The 18706-nt window shown below is 40.2% G+C and overlaps 1 protein-coding gene across 6 annotated transcripts in view; it reads left to right on the top strand.

Annotated features, from left to right (window-relative positions):
• LOC122229688 (LIM domain containing preferred translocation partner in lipoma) overlaps positions 1-18706 on the top strand; it is a 680467-nt gene that overhangs the window by 299474 nt on the left and 362287 nt on the right. For all 6 annotated transcript variants that reach the window (XM_042955071.1, XM_042955069.1, XM_042955072.1 and 3 more), the window contains one exon: positions 5711-5823. In XM_042955071.1, coding sequence (XP_042811005.1) covers positions 5711-5823 — 113 coding nt within the window. The remainder of the gene's footprint in view (positions 1-5710; positions 5824-18706) is intronic.

Genomic DNA, 18706 nt, shown 5'->3' with positions numbered 1-18706 from the left:
GTTGGAAGAAGAAAAAGAATGATGCTTTTTTAGTTTTTTTTGTTTTTTGCTTTTTTTTTAACTATAGTAAATGAGTTCAGACTTCACTGATGATCTGAGTTTAATTATTCCTTTGGGCTTTTTCACTACAATCACATATCACCCTTAATTTGTAAACTTCTTTGCTGGTCAGTTCTTGTTATTTTTTTTTCCCCTCTGATGGGGGCCTACCTTTATTTCATGAAGGGATAAGTGAGTTCTGCATTCAGGTGGATAGATGCCTTTCATATATGCCCAAACGACGTTACTAGGGCAACTACTCAGCTCCTAGCAGGTAGCCATATATGCTTCTCAATGCTGTTGCCTTTTTAGCCCTATACTGGGAAGGGTAGCTGGAGAAAGTATGGATCCCTGGGTACTTGGGAGATTTTCCTCACTGGCTTTTCAAGTTAATGATACACATTACAGGCTATATGGTGAAAGTAAGTTGGCAGAAAATAATATTTGAGAATCGGGGCTATATACTTTTGCACGATTCACCCTTTAACTGACCCATGGTGCTACCCCTGACAAAAAGCAAAACTCTGTTGACTATTAGCTAAATTGTTTGGGATGATAGGGAGCAAATTAAGTAAGATACTTCCTAGCTTCTCTCTAATGCAGAGTGAGGATTCGTTTCTAGCTCCATATTTCACTAGCTGTGTAACTTCAAGTAAACTATTGTACCTGGCAAGTGAGAGATAAATGTGCATTGCATGTGAGTAGGCTTTGGATGGTGAGGAGAAGGGAAGGAGGAAAGCAGGTGTGTAGGCTTGTGGCTCTGACTACCCTCCTTCTTCTAAGACTAGATGTTTCTGTCTTAGATTTTATGGATCCCTGCATTGTCCAAGTTGCCTGATTGGGGGGGGTGGTGTTCTTTTTTGGTTTGCCTGTTTGATTTATTCAGTGTCCCTGTAATTCATAGGGTGTGATAGTTCCATTTGGATTTCCCTGGCAAGCAGAGAGGACAGGCCACGCACTAATGTGAAGGTCTACAGCTAACAATTGCTAGTTGGGAGGTACTGCAGCTGACACCATGTTTTTCTTTAGGAGGGTCACCAGCTAAGCTTCAAAGTCAGACACTCTTTCTTTCTTTTTTATTTTATTTTATTTTATTTAGAGAGAGAGAGTGAGACTGAGATTTGGGGAGAGGGGCAGAGGGGGAGAGAGAATCATAAGCAGTCTGAGCACAGAGCCCAGTGAGGGGCTCAATCCCATGACCCTGGGATCATGACCTGAGCTGAAATCAAAAGTTGGACGCTCAACTTACTGAAGCACTCAGGCGCCCCATCCAGATGCTCTTTCATTGTTTGAAAACATCTGTAAGGATGGAAAGGTTCCCCTCCCACAGCACACACATACACAAGCACACACACACGCTCACACATGCACACACACACACACACACACTCTGTTCTTTTGTTCTTTCCATTTTGCCATCTTACTTAAACATGGAAATATGACTTCTCTCTTAAGTGGATTTGTTTTTCCTGCAACTTAGAAGCATTTTCCTTTGTTTAGTGGCCTATTAAAATGGTGACCCATAAAACAGAAATCTTGTAATAGTTCTTAGTCTGGTTTAAGGTAATTATTAAGAGCTTTTCATTCCTACCAACTCAACTAGTTATGGACTAGTCCACAGGACCTATTTTCTATCCTTTATCAATGTGTGTATCGGTTTTTTACACATCATTTTAAAATGTGAGCTCCACTCTAAAGAATGAAGGAAGAAGCCTATGATGGTCAAGCTTGAAGAACTGCAAATTATGTGATAATTATTATAAGCTTATTACTAGAACTTTTAAAAATCTTAATCTAATTTCAGCCTAGAATAAATAGTCTAGATCTTGGTTGTTTTCAACTCATTTCTTTTAAAAATGCATTGTCTTCCTTTTCTGTTCCTTTTCACCCTCCCAGGATTGTCACCAACTTGTGCCTCACTATATATTTAATTTTTATGACAAAAATTTAGTTGGGAAGGATATACAATTGACTTTTGAATGGTAGAGAGCTAAGGGAATCGACCCCATGCTGTTGAAAATCTGCCTATGTCTTCTGACTCTCCCAAATGTTGACTGCTAATAACTATTGTTTTTTTTTTTTTAATTTTTTTATTTGTTGGGGCGCCTGGGTGGCTCAGTTGGTTAAACGTCCGACTTCGGCTCAGGTCATGATCTTGCAGTTTGTGAGTTCGAGCCCCGCATCGGGCTCTGTGCTGGAAGCTCGGAGCCAGGAGCCTGCTTCGGATTCTGTGTCTCCCTCTCTCTTTGCTCCTCCCCTACTCACACTCTGTCTGTCTGTCTCTCTCTCTCTGTCTCAAAAATAAAATAAAACATTAAAAATATTAAAAATTTAAAATATTTAATATTTATTAAAATATTAATATTTTAATGTTTTATTTTATTTTTGAGAGAGAGAGACACTGTGTGAGTGGGGGATGGGCAGAGAGAGGGAGATACAGAATCTGAAGCAGGCTCCAGGCTCCAAGCTATCAGCACAGAGCCCGTCGTGGGGCTTGAATTCACGAACCATGAGATCATGAACTGAGCTGAAGTCGGACGTTTAACCGACTGAGCCACCCAGGCACCCCTACTGATAACTGCTGTTGATCAGAAGCCTCACCACTGATATGAACAGTTGGTTGACACATATTTTGTATGTTATATGTGTCATATACTGTATTCTTATAATCAAGTAAGCTAGGGAAAAGAAAATGTTAAGAAAATTATAAGGAAGAAAAAATATATTTACAGGACTGTACTGTACAAAATTTGTAAGTTGGCCTATGTAGTTCAAGCCCATGTTTTTCAAAGATCAACTATGGTTGGAAGAGACTACAGAGACAACCAGTTGTATTTTTTATTCCAAGACTAATTTCCTGAGAATGTGGACTATTTGTGTCGCTTTCACGGGCCTCTGTTTCTAACTTTATAATACGATCTCCAGATTCTATTTACTTCTTATCCTGTTTAATGCTCTGACATTTCTCTGTGACATAATAAAATGTGGTAAAGTATAAGAAGGTGCTCAGAAATTGTCTTTTAAATTATGCATGAAGACGACCTAGGTCCAGATAGAACATTTGGACCAGAAAATGAGGCTGTGCACTAGAATTTAGTAGGACTAGTCTCCATGAACCTAGACCTCCTTCGCTGATCACTCAGTATCTCATTGTGAGCCCTTTTCTTGTATGTTTTGACTTTCCAAGGCAGAAAACAACTCGGTGACGATTCATTTTTACTTAGTAGGTGTTAAATATTTTTCAGTGCAGTGTTTGGCCAAAGGAAGGTCAAATTAGTCTCTTGATTCTGACTGCACATTAGAATCATTTGGGTTTTAAAGGAATACTGGCACCTGACGCCTCCCCCCAACTCGCTTTCCCCCAGCCCCAAGATACTGATTGCAATTGGTGTGATGGAGTTTGGGCATCGGCATTTTGAGAAAACTTTCTTGGTGATTCTAGTATGTAGCCAGTGTTTAGAACTACTGGGTAGAGTTACTGAAGGTTTATGAGACTTATAATCCTAATAAGGATATGGACAAAGCACGTCCCTAGATGTGCACACCCAGAAAAGTAAGAGAAATAGAAATATTTCTATATGACATCAGTCATTTAACCTTTCTAATCCTATAGGGTCTAAAAATGCAGTGGTTCTCAAAGTGTCGTCCCAGACCAATAGCATCAGCATCACCTGGGAGTGATTTCATTTCATTTCATTAGAAATGAAAATTCTCAGGGGGCACCTGCATGGCTCAGTTGATTGAGTATCTGACTCAACTTTGGCTCAGGTCATGATCTCGTTCGTGAGTTCAAGGCCCGCATCCAGCTCTGTGCTGACAGTGCAAAGCCTGCTTGGGATTTTCTCTCTCCCTCTCTCTCTACCCTTTCCCTGCTTGCGTTCTCTCTCTCTCTCTCTCTCTCTCTCTCTCTCTCTCTCTCTCTGTCTCTGTCTCTCTCTCTCTCTCACACACACACACACAAATAAACAAAAATTAAAAAAAAATAGATGCAAATTCTCGGGCCCCACCCTAGACCAACTAAATCAAGAACTCTGAGGGTGGAACACAGCCATCCATGTTTTACCAGACCTTTCCGAGATCCTGATGACCTCTATAAATTTTGAGAACCATCAGGACGAAGGGTTGTAGGACTAATAGGTAGCCTGTGAAAATCTTAGCACAGTGGTTTGGTGCATGGTGGGAGTCTAAAAAGCAGAGTACTCTAAATATATAGTGTATTTCACTGCTTTGTAGTCTGAATATGGCCGGAAGCTAGATTAGACAGCTACTCTTCCAACTTGAAGTCTGTTATTTCTAAGGCAAATAGGGGCCAGAGGAACCATCAGAACAATGAATCAAGGTGTATCAGAACAATGAAATCCAAGCCACCATCCTTCTTCTGTGCAGTTTAGATTTTTTTTTTTTGAAGGCTTAAATCATGGTATTTTGGTTCTACCCAAAAGCAACTCATTGAGTGACAGAAACTCCTGCCCTGCTGCTAAGTGTTGAGCAACTGAAATGCAAGGAAAAGTACTTATTCATGAATATTACTTATTATTGTTATCTAAAATATTATTTTTAAAAGAAAAAAGGCAAACAGATTTTTTTAAATGAAAGTTTCCTATTCCTAATAGAATTTCTTGCAAAGTATTTTTAAAAATTTCCATATCATGAAGCCACAGAGCTTTTAGATTTATGTCTGCACCTCAGACCTTAGAGATTAGGTGCTCTCTTCCAAAAACACGACATTGGTATGCTCTTCTCGTTGGGCAATGATGTTGAACTTTCTTGATATGCTCACCCCTCATCACTTCCTGCCTGGATTGTATATAGATTTTGATATCAGAGCTTTCTTATTCCCCTTCCTCCTAATCTGCCCTGCATGTGCTTTTAGATTAGTCTTTAGTAAATCATACTGCAACCAAATGTTTTCTTGTCAGAAATGCTTGATGGCTCCCCACCGCAAGCATGATAAAATTTGAACTACTTACTAGATGTTCAGCACACTTAAAGAAAAAATTCTTTTTGTCACTGCACTTAGTTTTATTGTTCACTAGTATTCTTTTACATCCCTATATTTATGCTGTATTATGACTTGCTCCTTATTCTCTAGGCCCTAGATGTTTTAAGCTATGCCTTTGTTCCCCTGTCTTTCTGCCAAGAGTGGACTCGTTGGTCACTGTGAACTGCTGTTCAGGGGCAGTTTAAATGGTCTGGTAAAAGCCTTCCTTGTTGCTCTACCTGGGCATAAGTTTTCCTTTTTCTTAGCTTCCAGAAGAGTTCGTTTCTCCATCTTAATAAATTGTATCTTCTTTTTCCTTTATCTGTGGGTACATTTTTTCCGCCTCTGCTTGATGAAAACTTTACTGAGGGTAAGTACCAAGTCTTACCCACCTCAGCAATTCACCACCCCGAACACCTTCCCTGTTCAAGCTAAACATATCCAACTCCTCCTCCTGTAGGCTAGCTTTTATTTCACTTCTAAGTATCAACTCCTGTCCTCATTCTTCTCAAAATTAAGGCTACCAATTTAACTGAAGGGAACTGTAATAGGGAATAATTGCCATTGAGACAAAACAATGATGCGTCAAGGCCAATTAAAAAGCAGTAAAATGCCAGCAAATATACGTTTTTTAAGAGTCCTACAAAATTGCGTCTATGTTAATTTCATGTGTGCATTTCCTTTCTGTAGGTGATTTTCTTCCACCCCCACCTCCACCTCTAGATGATCCTGGTGCTCTTCCGTCTGGCTCTGGAAACTTCCCTCCTCCACCACCCCTTGATGAAGGTGCTTTCAGGGCACAGGTAAGATCTGTGGTGGAAGTCATGTTAATAAGCCATGCTAGGAAGCTCATGAATTCAGTGATTGTTTCTGTGGTGGATAAACATTTATCCAGAGCCTAAAGAGAGCTTTACAACTCACAAAGAGCTAAGGTACTTTAATGCAACACGCCCCACTGAAGCTTTGCAGAGTTCTGCTGGCTTGCATTCTGAAGCCCTAGAAATCCTTTCACCTCCTAATTTTGTTCTGAAACTGAAAGCCATTTTTTAGGAATGCCATTTGAGAATTCCACGTTTCCTTGTTATCCCAGGGACCAACTGTGCTTTTTTATTGCCTTTTTTCTCTATCCACAAACATTGCATTCTGCGTGGGTAAGAGTGATATTTTAAGGCTCTGGTTGGTCACTGTGGGTCCTAATTGGCCAGCAACATCTTTCTAGCAAAAGCGCCAGCAAACCTTCTTGGGATATTCTTTTCTGAGTGGGGTCAAGTGGGGTTAGGGATGCACATTATAGGATGTATTGATCTTATACAAGTGCTGTGCTCCAGGGAGTGATGATTGCATGCAACCCACGGCTGGGATCAGAAGCAACAGTGGAAGGACTTCTCAGCCTGTAACCTTGTAGAGGCACGGGTGACCAGATGCCACAATGTAGGCAGCTAACTGCTGTTCCTATCAGGAGAGAAAACTAAATAGCAATGTTATAGAATCATGTTGTCTTTTAGGGGTGATGATGCTATTATAGATATATAGAAGGAAAAATATATATCCAAAATATTTGGGGAGGAAATTAATGGTGTCTGGTAGTTGCTTCAAAATAATAAGAATAGGGAGCTAATGAGCAAGAAAATAGGTGAAAGAAAGATTAGTGATGAGTTGGTAATTGTTGAGTGTTTGGAGGGAGGTTGATTCTATCTATATTTGGTCTACCTTTACATATGTTTACAATTTCCCACAGTAAGTTTTTTTTTTTTTAAATTTTAATGTTTGTTTATTTTTGGAGAGAGAGAGTGAGAGAGACAGAGAGCGAGTGGGGGAAGGGCAGAGAGAGAGGGAGACACTGAATCTGAAGCAGGCTCTAGGCTCTGAGCTGTCAGCACAGAGCCTGACGTGTGTCGAACCCACAAACTCTGAGATCATGACCTGAGCCAAAGTCAGATGCTCAACTGATTGAGCCACCCAGGCTCCCCTCATAGTAAGTTTTAAAGAAGAAAAGCCATGGGAAATCACTGCTTAAATGGTTCAGTCCATTGTCTGGCTTTCTTTCTCCTAAATTTCAGGTTGGGAGAGACAAAGGAAGAAGTGATTCATTCATTCAACAAATATTCCGTGTGCCGGTGTGCGTACCTTTTATAGCATGAGAATTCTGTAGTGAAAAAGACAGACAGGATTCTACCCGCATGAAACTGCCATGTTAGTAAAACTGGTGGATATAAACAAAATAGGTACATTGATTACGAAGAACATTAGAATGAAATCAGGGCTGTGGGTTGGAGGAAAGGGTGATCCAGCGGCCTTGCTGAGAAGGGGACACCTGAGCAACGATTTGGAGTAGGGAGGAGGGAGTAAACCATGTGAGTTTCTTGGGAGTATATTTTCATATGTTAGAACTTAAGTAATAGAAGAAGCTTTTTGTACTATTGAGAAGTTAAAATTAGTGAGTTCCAGTTATAACCAGTGGCCTCCAAGTCCATTTGGAACCTAGATTTTTCAAAATCCATTAAAAATTTTATGTATTAGATATATATATTGTGGGTTTCCTACAAAAATCTTGACTTTCCTATAAAATCTTGCTGATAAAATGTTGTAAGCTAATAAAATCAAAGCTCAAATGCCACTAATGGGTAGGAATCCTACAAAGTTTATATTTATTTTATGCAACAGATAGGTCCCTTGGCAAATAGAAATAATATGATCAATTTTCCTTATTTTTAGTCATCTTTTATTAACAACGAAAAAAAAAAACTCTTAAATTTGTCTTGTATATACCTTTGCTCTTATTTGGTCCAGGGCTATTCTTTGCATATTGTTGAATCTATGTAATTAAAAATTTCATTTAGTCTGTTTGCTCTCTTGGAACGTTATAGAAGCTATTTTGTTGCATTTTAAATCTTCAGTTCTTAAAAGCTTGTTTGACCTTGTGACAGAAGACTTGTGTTTGTTCATTGAACAGCTTATTCTAGTTACGTAATTCTCAACAGGTCACGCTGAGTCCAATTTTTCTCATAATTAAAAGTAAGGTAACTGTCTACTACCTCTAGTAACCAAATGAAATACAGATGGATTTGAAATTGGCAAGCTATAATGGCTATCCAGATATTTTGATATAACTATCACTATATAAAAATAACAACAGTGGTAATTATAAGGCTTTGCCAAAAGGTTTAATGAAGAAGAATTCAAACATGGGCTTTCATAAAAATTACAAAAACTCTTCTCCTCTATGGACCTTTCCTGATAAATGTACCAAAACCATGACTTTGTTTTCTATAAGGAAGGAAATAAACAAAACGCCGGTTGCCATGTTGGCTTATGTTCTTTGCAAAACAGAAGGAAGGACAAAAAATAAAATTGAGTTTGCCAAATGGGAAAGGACACATCTGGTAGGAGAGGCGTGTTATTCTTGAAGATATGGAAGATTGTTGGCAAGTTCAAAAGCACAGGGGTATGCCCTTCCCTTGTGTGAGAATGATAGCGACTTGGCCCTGCTCTGGCCATAGTTGCACCACCTTGGAATATGAACTGTATAATAGAGCCCAAAGTAAGGTAATCGCTGGAGAAAATTTTGCACTTTTTCCTCTCGGCCCTGGTGAAACTTCAGGTTGCCAAGTCCAAATTATAGCTAGTGAATGTGTTTTTATGTAGAAGTCTGTTTATGCTTCTAGCCAGATTTTCAGGTCAGAGTCCAAATAATGTCTACTAAGTACGACTATAGAATTTTAAAATTGTCAGAGCTGAAAAGGACCTTAGAGATCATTTAGTCCAACCCTGGCGCCAGCCATTAGTTACAGCCTCTTCAGGGACTCGCTAAATGGATTAGTTCCCTGTGTCTGCAGATGGAGAAACTGAGTCTCACGAAGGTATGGATCCTATCATCCATACCTCATTTTGAGAAATCTTGACTTCTGGATTTGTCCTTCCTGTTGTACCAGATGGCCTTGCACATGGCTTTGCTTTAGTCTTCCATCAGCCTGTAAGTCTCTGAGGTTCAGATGACGGGATTATATGGTTTTCTTTTGAAGGACTAGGTGTTGCTGGAGTTTTGCTTAGTGTCCTGTAGTTTTGAGACCTGCTACACACTTTTTACGTATTTTTTTGCAAAAGGCAAATACTTCAATTCAAAACTTCTTGTTCTGAGAATCCTTTTTTTTTTTAAGAGAAAAAAATGAATCTTGGAAAACAAATGAGGGCTTTATCTTTTCTTTTCTGTCAAGATCAGTTTGACCTCAAGACCTGTGAGATTTGGAGTGACCATTTCACTCATTCATTTGTTCTTCATTCACTCAACACAAATTGAGTAACTTCTGTAAGTAAAGCATATATACTAGAGATTGTAGCCTTAGAACTTGGCATCATGGGTCTAGTGTCCTGACTCTCGACCTTAGGACCCTGTAGTGTTGTTCTAATCTGATGCTGCAGTTGTTAATTTCTTCCTATTTCAGCCAGCTAATGGGCAGCCCTATAGCATTGCTTAGAATAGTTTCACAGGTGGAGAATGTCTCATAGAATTTCAGGTTTACAAGGGAATTAGAGATCATACTTCCAGTATCTCTCTTTTGTTTGGATCTCCTAATTTTTTTTTTTCTAGTTTAACAAGGTATTTATGGGTGACTATTGCAGGTGAGATGATGTTGATGGATAAGGAGATGGTTCACAGATAGCACCTCTGAATCAAATCACAATAATACCTCTGAATCACAAACACAGCTTTTAAGCTATAGTGTTCCATAATAAATTATTTCTTAGTCATCATGCTCTGATCAGAAGCACAAGCTAAGTCCTATGTTGTGGTAGAGGGTGGGAAAAGTAAATTAACTAACTGGAGATCTATGAGAAGGCTTCTTGGAGACAGTGTCAACTGAACTGAACTTTGATGGCTGATGTAGGACCTTAATTTTCAGGTGGGGTGAATAGATCTTTTAGCAATAAACTAACAAATATAAGAGTATTGAAGGAGAGCACGAAGTAGTGTGGTAGGCCTGCATTGCCAGCTGTGGAATCTGCCCTTTATTCTGAAATCATTGTCAGTTTACTGCAGGTGTTTGTTAATATTTTAAAGATAAGGGTGACATCTCCAGATCTGTTGTTGGATGCCATGTGGTATTTTTTACACACCATCAGGCATAACCTGTTGCACTTGTGGGAAACCCCATGCAGACAGCTCTGGCACACTTCCTAGAAGTCCTCAGGGACTTATCCTGATGGCTTCTAAGTTCAGGTGCCCGATATTTAACATCCACTTTTTGTGAGATCTCTGCTTGACTTTTCTTCATGACCTCCAGTTGATATCTCCTCATTGCCTCTCTCTTTGTGACCCAGTCCCGTGGTTTGCTTTAACTTGCCCACTCTCCAGAGATCTATATACTCCTTGTTTTCATCTCCCTTTTTCTGCTCATCCCAGTGGGATGGCCACAGCCACATTTCCTGCTGTCACCACAATCCCTCCACCTTAGACAATAGACCATGATGCCTGTCGTCGGTTACTCCTTAATGTTAAAAACTCCTTTCTCTTATGGAACGGAAATTTGTGTCTGTATGATTTCTTTCCTTTTTTTTTAAGTTTTATTTTAGTGTTTGTTTATTTTTAGGGAGGGAGAGAGAGAGAGACAAAGTGAGAGTGGGGGAGGGACAGAGAGAGAGGGAGACAGAGAACCCGAAGCAGGCTCCAGGCTTCGAGCTGTCAGTACAGAGCCCAGGGCGGGGTTCAAACTCATGAACAGGGAGATCATGACCTGAGCTGAAGTCGGACGCTTAACAAACTGAGCCACCCAGGCGCCCCCATGATTTCTTTCCAGTGATTTTCGTCCTACCATCTTAGAACACAGTGCCCATGAAAAGGAACAGTCAGGCCAGGGGAGGGATAGGTGATGTCTGCCCCAAGAAGTTGATCATGAGAGCTGCTGAAAGAAGTGACTTTTCCGGAGGCCTGTGTGAAAACAGTGTAATGTGAACTATGCACCGAACTTGGGGAAATGCCCAGAGTTAATTGAAAAGAGAAGGGAGAAAGGAAACCTCTGAAATTATTTATGGTCTTGTCTTAGTCAGTCTTCAAAGTTTGCAAGCCAACTCATTTCTGTTCTTCTGAAAACATTTTCAAAGCTCCTTTATGTACATGGCAAACGATAGATTATAGTCAGTTATCCACGTATGTCAATAATAATTTTAGAATCTACCATAGTTTTAGCAGAGCCAGCCCTGGAAGCTGTGTCTTGCGACTCATAGTCTAGTACAGTCGTGCTCACAGGTATGGAATGATGGATTTTTACCTGTAGACATGAAGGGCTCAGGCCCACAACCATGGCCACGTTCTTTTATGCACTCGCAGAAACAGGCAGCAAGACTTGCTTTATATGGCTTTGACGTACTCCATTGTAGAGGCCATTCCTTCCATGGCCTGATAGTGGGCTGAGGAAGGAGGAGGCTGGGTAAAAAAGGAGATCCAAGCTATAAAGGCTAAAATGAGTGGAGGCAATGTGCAGTCTTGCCTTAAGAAAACCGAAATGATCAGTGGCTCTAATCCACTCTGAAGTGCTTGTCCTTTCTGCACGGTGAGAACGCGAGAGTATCTTGATCTACGAAAACATACCAAAGGAGTGATTGAGATGCCTATTTCTTCGTGGCCCTTTACCTTATTCCCTGGGCCTTGGGTTAGCAAGCCCTGGTTGGTTTGTAGGGTTGCTTGTGACCCTGGGGACAGCAGTGGCGATAGCAGCAGCAGGTTGCTTCATGGTTATCTCCTCCTTTTATGGTTGCAGTGGTAGGTCAGTGCATGTTTAGTAGGGCTGGTGGGCTCCTAGGCATGTGGATGGCTTTGGTCAATATGACTTTCTAGAAGTGAATTTCAAAGGTTTCCTGTTTGCTTTTCTCTCTGAATCATCATGTGATTGGAAATTCAGACGAGAAAAGAGCAAGATTTTCGGTGTCTAGACTTCTAAGAGCTTCTTGGAAAGTAGCAGGCCTAGAGCCCCTAGGGGGTAGCGCAATATTTCATGTAGCAGTTTGAAACTTTTTGCATGGAATGCCGTGGTGTTCTCCTCCATATTTTTAAAGGACCTATTGAAAGAGGTAAACCTTTTTCTGGGGATCAGGGGTAGAGTATGTGTCCACACACTCACTCCTTCACACTTGTCAATCCCGTTACCCCTGCCACTGCTACCTTGATGCGACCTAGGGCACACGTATGCTTCCTGCAGGGAAGAACCGGCCAATTGCTGGGTAAGAAAAGTCTGGTGGAGAAACTGGTTGTGGTCAGTAAGGCCATAGGTCAGGATAACCAATGAGGCTAGGTTTCCTTTAGCTCTTGAGTTTCTTCGTAGGCAGCAATTTACAATATTTGCCTATTTCAGAAAATTTTCTTTGCCTAGAGGTATGTAAAATTGGAGTTGGTTCTTTCTGAGTCAGTGGAAGTTTTTTTTTTTTTTTTTTTCTCATTTTGTCGCTGTCACCAAGAATCTCAGTGATTTCTTCAAAGCTGTAGTATGCTTACTTATTTTTTTAATATGTTTTGTCTCATAATGAAAACAAATCAAACAGTGCAGCTCAACTGTTTTCAGTAATGTTTCTCTATCACGGAAAAATCATGATCTGAACATATACCCCGTGCCCAGTGTCTACACCAGGTGAGGTTTGAGCATTTTTCTTCCTGATGCATCTAAAAGCTTATTAAGGCAATTTGGAGACTATGCTGTAATATTTTAAACTGTATAACTTAAACTCTTTTGAAAGGACCCCTTCTCACGTTAAATTGTATCACCGCATTACTAATACGCTGTAACTTTTTTTAGTGTTTATTTATTTTCGAGAGAGTGAGCAGGGGAGGGGCAGAGAGAGAGGGGGGACAGAGGATCCCAAGCAGGCTCCATGCCATCAGCACAGAGCACGATGCAGGGCTCGAATTCATGAACTGTGAGATCATGACCTGAGCCATTGGACACTTAACCGACTGAGCCACCCAGGCACCTCATAAACTATAACTTTTACTTGTTTATTGCAGTGTGTCTTACTTGCTATTTCTTTTTCTTGAATTTATCATTCTGATTCCTTCTGTTCTTTTTTTATCTCTGCCACAGTAAGGTTTTTTTTTTTTTTTTTTTTTTTTTTTTTTTGGAAAGGCTACATGGATGATCCAGCTCCTGAGTTTTTATATATCTGAAAATGACTTATTTTTGCCTTTATATTTACGTAATGCTTTGGCGGCAGGTAGAATTCTAGGATCAAATTTCCTTTTTCAGTATTCAATGAAGATGTCTATATTCTTATTTTAGTATCATTTAGTGTTACGGATGAGAAATCTGATTGCGGTGTGATTCTTTTTCCAGTTTATTATCTTTTCTTTGTTGGATCTGCAAGCCTTATTTGGGGGAGTCTGTGGTTTCACGGCACTGCACCTGGATACAGGTCCCTACCCTTACCCCGTGTTTCCACTCGGCAGTCAGTGTATCTTTCTGATCTTTTTTATTTAGCTAAGGTGGGGGACTTTCTTGTGTTATTAAGACAAAGCAGTTTAACTTTTCGTTTGCCTTTTTTGTCCTTACAGGACCTCTATTTTATGATGCTGGATTTCTTCTCCATTCTTTGTATTAGGATTCTTTTTCAGTAGTTTTGCCAATGGGAGAACCCCTATTGCTTTCCTTTACTTTTTAACTTTTTTGTGGTGGTAGTCTGCTCTTATAAATTTTTTTTTAACGTTTATTTATTTTTGAGACAGAGAGAGACAGAGCATGAATGGGGGAGGGTCAGAGAGAGAGGGAGACACAGAATCGGAAACAGGCTCCAGGCTCTGAGCTGTCAGCACAGAGACCGACGAGGGGCTCGAACTCACAGACCGCGAGATCATGACCTGGGCCGAAGTCGTATGCCTAACCGACTGAGCCACCCAGGCACCCTGGTAGTCTGCTCTTCTAAATGCTACATCCACCTGCATTTAGGGGAGGGAATGTGGTAGGGGACTGTGGCTCTGGATTTGCCGTGCTTGTTGACGTAGATAACTTATATCTTGTTTCCAGGTCAGGAATATATAGACCTTTAATAAGCATGGTGACCACAGAGTGGGTCTCTGCACCTGGTCTCCATTTTATGTGTGTAATTAGGGGAGGCGGGCGAACGAAAGGGTTCCTGTTAGATGCACAGCCCAAGAGCAGACCAGTGAGCTTTACTGCCATCCTTGAGGCGACTTCTTAGCTGTGGGGATCCACAGGCAGGTAGCAAAGCCCCGATTGCAATGTCCTGTATATGCCAAGTAAGAGCAGAAACAGGTTGCGGGATGGTCTCTGGTTGAGTTCTCTAGGATTCTGAGTTTCCTCCCTCACTCTTTCCCCCATCCATGCTTCTCAATGAGTATTTCACCAGGAGTGTCAGGGAATGTGGCAAAGAACTTTTTATTAGAAAGGATGAACTCATTAAGTGATTTTACTGCTGTTATGACATTCTATACTCCAAACATCATTTCCCAAGAGGCTCCCCCACCCCCTCACCCTTCTTGTTGTGACAGCTCAAAGTCAGCTATGAAAGTCAGGTAATGCTACCTTTTGTTTTTTATCTCAAGCTCACTCTCCTGCCCTCGAGGGCTTCACCACAGAAAAGCCCTCTTTGGTTGCATCATCGAAGCCAAGTCAAGCTTCAGGGATAACATAGTATGATGGCTAACACTGTGTGCGCTGGATCCAGATACCCAGCCCCTCACCCACTAGCTGTATGCCTATGGCCATGTTATTTAACCTTCCCATGCCTCAGTTTGCTCTTCTGTAAACTGGAATCTACCTCTTTGGGTTGTTGTGAGATGCGTATAGAGAATATTGTATGTGCCTGACATATCCCAGCACTTAGTGTTTACTGTTGATGTCATCACTATTGGGCAATTCAGCGCTAGCTGGCCTCTGTGCTGAGTTCCGGAACAGTTGTCGCTGTCTTTGGTTTGCCCCGTGCCTCCCCAGGAATCACCAGAAATCCTATTCCTTGCTCCTAAATGCGTGAGGATTTTGAGTCTTTCGCTAAAGAGATACTTTCACAAACTGCCTCTGTAAAACAAACGATTCGATGAACTAATCTTTTCTTATAGTTCTAAAATTCACTGCTTTGGTAATAAAATATCACCTCTTTATAACTTCACAGTAATTTACAAATTGCAAAATACTTTATATGATCTTACCTGATCTTCACATATAAAAAAAAAGGACCGATATATTTTAACCAATTAAAATATATTTTAATGTCCCAACAAGTTGAGACAACTTTTTTAGATCTCACAAGTATCCTGGAAGCAGTGATTTAGTTTTAAATGAACAAAAACAAAAACAAAATGTATTTTGGGGACTTTTAAGCCTCTTGGCTTAGTATCAATTCCCTTACAAATGAGAGAAGGCAGATCATTTTGAATTCTCTAAAAGCAGCCAAAGTCATCAACAATATGTGTTCATGGCTGGTGGCCAGGGGCCACGGAGATTGCTTTCCATGTCGTTCTTTAGTGGAAATAAGCACACTTCCATCCTGGCCTTCGGCATCTTCTCTGACAATCCCCTCACAGATTGTATGTACCATGTACTTCTTATCCATGGATTTGGTAGGAGGCTCTGTTGGGCTCACAAATCCTTTAGTTCCATTGTATTTACATAATCCACTCAACACAGGCACAGAACAACTTGATCTGAAAGAAAGGGTAAAAGAGGGAATGGAAGATGCCAAGACCAAAAACCTAGGGCATCAACTCAGATTTTATTTGTGAAACTCCCAATGTTTTGGGGAGGTTTTCTGTGCATAACTGATTTTGCTTGATCCATTCAAAAGTCAGGTATTTATGCCCCCCCCCCCCCAGATAACTTACAGTATAATATTGCATGCAATACATATGCTAGTCCTTGAGGGGTTACACTATTCTTATCATCATTTTATCATTAGCTTTTGTGAGTGTGACCTGTCCAAGGCCTGCAAATTCCATAAATTCCAAACTTGAGTTGGAGTGTTTTTTGTTTTGTTTTTAAATAACAGATTTTCATACACTTGATCTCACTTGAGCCTTTAAATAACTTCTGAAAAGGGAAAGGTAGGGATAATCCCCATCTTGTGTAAGTGAAGATGCTGAGGCTCAGGGAGGCAAAGTAATAGTCCCAGTTTCCATGGTATTAAGTGTCCCAGGCAGGGATCAGACCCTGAGTCCTGTCAGTCCATTCCCATCTCTCTCTTGCCATCCCTGCTTTGTTGTTACTTTTCCTTCATATTCTTTTTCAATGAAGGGCACAAAACACCAATTGTCATTTTCTCTCCAAGTACTCACTATTTGGAAGCTCTTCCTCTTGTGAGTTCTGTTGTAGATTTCTCTGTGGCACTATTGTCTTCAGACTCTTTTTTTTTTTTTTTTTTCCTCTCCAACTGCATGTATCTTTATGGATTGAAAGAGTGTACTTTGGCATTAAAAGGTGGGAAATGTGTTTATAAGCCGGTAAAATGGAATTCTTTCCTTAGTTTTTTGTTTGTTTTTATATTTATTTCACCAATAAACTTCAGTAAAGATAACAATTTTCATTATGAGGGAAAACAAGTAACATTGGTGATAATTGGTAGATACACTGTTTTTAGGGAAGTTTTTTAAAAGGTGGAATGGGGAGTAATACAAGACAGGAGGATTCATATGATAAAAAAAGATGATTTTGCTGTTATTTTTAGAAGTAAAGGATTTGGCTAATGAGACACTCCCCCTCAAAGAGGGAGAGAGAGAGGGAAGGTACTCAGATTCATTCCTTTCCCCATAAGTTGTATTATTCCTTTCAGTGCTTAAAACAGCCTACGTCTGTCCTACAACCACTTTTGTTTTGAACTGTACAGGATGTGATTTGGGGAAGACCATCCCTAAGAGCCAAATCTCCGTTTCTTCAGCCATAAACTAGTATCATGCTTTCTATTTTCTGTTGTTGTTGTTGTTGTTGTTGTTGTTGTTGTTGTTGTTGTTTTCTAATGATCAGATAAAAACAACCCATTTGATAGCACTTTCTAAAACAGTAAGGATTTACCTTAAAAGTGTTCGTTTTTGATAATATTATTTCAACATCCTTGAGCTTTAATTCTTTCTATTACAATGTATATAGCCCCACAGTGAATCACTGCATGGCCTTTCAACGTTGTATTTGATTGTATGGCGAGTATTGAAAAGAGAATGGCCGACTATCCCCTGATCAGATATGTACTGATCCAAGCCCCAGCTGACTACAGCCTGTGCACTTCAAAGTCAGGGCTGTGACTTAGAAAGATCTGTCTCAGAACTTCACATAGTACCTGGCCAGCTCAGGCTTAGGTTTTCCATGAAGAGATGATCAAACAAGTAAATAAAGGACATGGCAGCCAGTAGAGTATTTCACAGTACACATTCAGGAGACTTCATCATTTTTATTATCATTTTACATCAAGCCATTTTGAAAGTTGAAATGTACCTAGAGGATTGTTTTCATTTCCTTTTCGCTCGTTGAAAGTCATACAGTGTCACTTTAGTAATTCTTTCTTGACCCAGCGGGGATAGAAACCAGTTTCAGGCCATGGCCACTATAGAGAAGTTTTTTTGTACAGTTACAGATTCATTAAGTAAGAGTCTCTCCTCTCCTTGCTTTCCTGCCTGCCATGTTTCTCTCTATAAACTGGGACTTAAGCCATGGTCTTAGCATCCACAGAAGTCATTTCCACTCTACTGAAATGGCTCCTGTACACTTTTGTCACCACCTCTGATTCCCTAGTGACTGTTCTTTTTCTGACATCTACCTCTTTCAGGCAGGTAACACTTGACGACTTGAACCTCCTCACTTCCTCCTTCAGTTTTCACTCTACACAACTTCCTTACTTCCCCTGCTGTATCTGTGACTATTCCTTTTCTCTCTTTGGTACCAGCCTGCCCCCCACCCCCATCCTAAATTGAGGTGCCCACTCAGTGCTCTCCCTTTTGACCTTCTGTCTTCTATCAGTAGAAATCATAACTTTAATAGAGTCATCTTTGATCTCTGCTTATTTAATGACTTGAACTGCTGATGACTCTCTCCCTTAGACAACTCTCATGCCATTTATCCTAGGGCCTTCCCACATGGAAAGTCTTTTGTCTCTTCACACTCAGTGTGTCCCAGAGCTACTCATCGCTTTACCCCAAGGCTTCCACTCTGTTAGAAACACCACCATATTTTCTTATTTTTTAAAATATAATTTATTGTCAAGTTAGATAACATACAAAGTATACAGTGTGCTCTTGACTTCAGGAGTAGATTCCCATGATTCTTCACTTACATTCAACACCCAATGCTCATCCCAACAAGTGTCCTTCTCAATGCCCATTTTCTCCTCTCCCCTGTCTCCTCCCCCCATCAACACTCTTTGTTCTCTGTATTTAAGAGTCTCTCATGGTTTGCCTCCCTCTCTGTTTGAAACTAATTTTTTTCCCTTCCCTTCGCCCATGGTCTTCTGTTAAGTTTCTCAAGTGTTTCTGTTCTTCCAAGTTCTAAACTCTGGTCATTGCTGATATGTCTTCCTTTTGTAATATGTCTGTTACCAGTATCTACTATTTTTGGTTCAAAAAGGACTCTCAAGTGTACTCTCATCTCTTCATTTTACTATTCATTGTTCTAGCTTCTTCCTTCTCCATATCACAATAGACTCATTGTTTTGATTCTGTTTTTTTTAAATGGCTTTGTTTGTTTGTTTGTTTCATTCCAGCTGCAT

The sequence above is a fragment of the Panthera leo genome, chromosome C2 (genome assembly GCF_018350215.1).
Source record: "Panthera leo isolate Ple1 chromosome C2, P.leo_Ple1_pat1.1, whole genome shotgun sequence".
NCBI lineage: Eukaryota > Metazoa > Chordata > Mammalia > Carnivora > Felidae > Panthera > Panthera leo.
The sequence above is the reverse complement of the archived record's forward strand: the minus strand, read 5'-3'. Positions and strand labels throughout refer to the sequence as shown.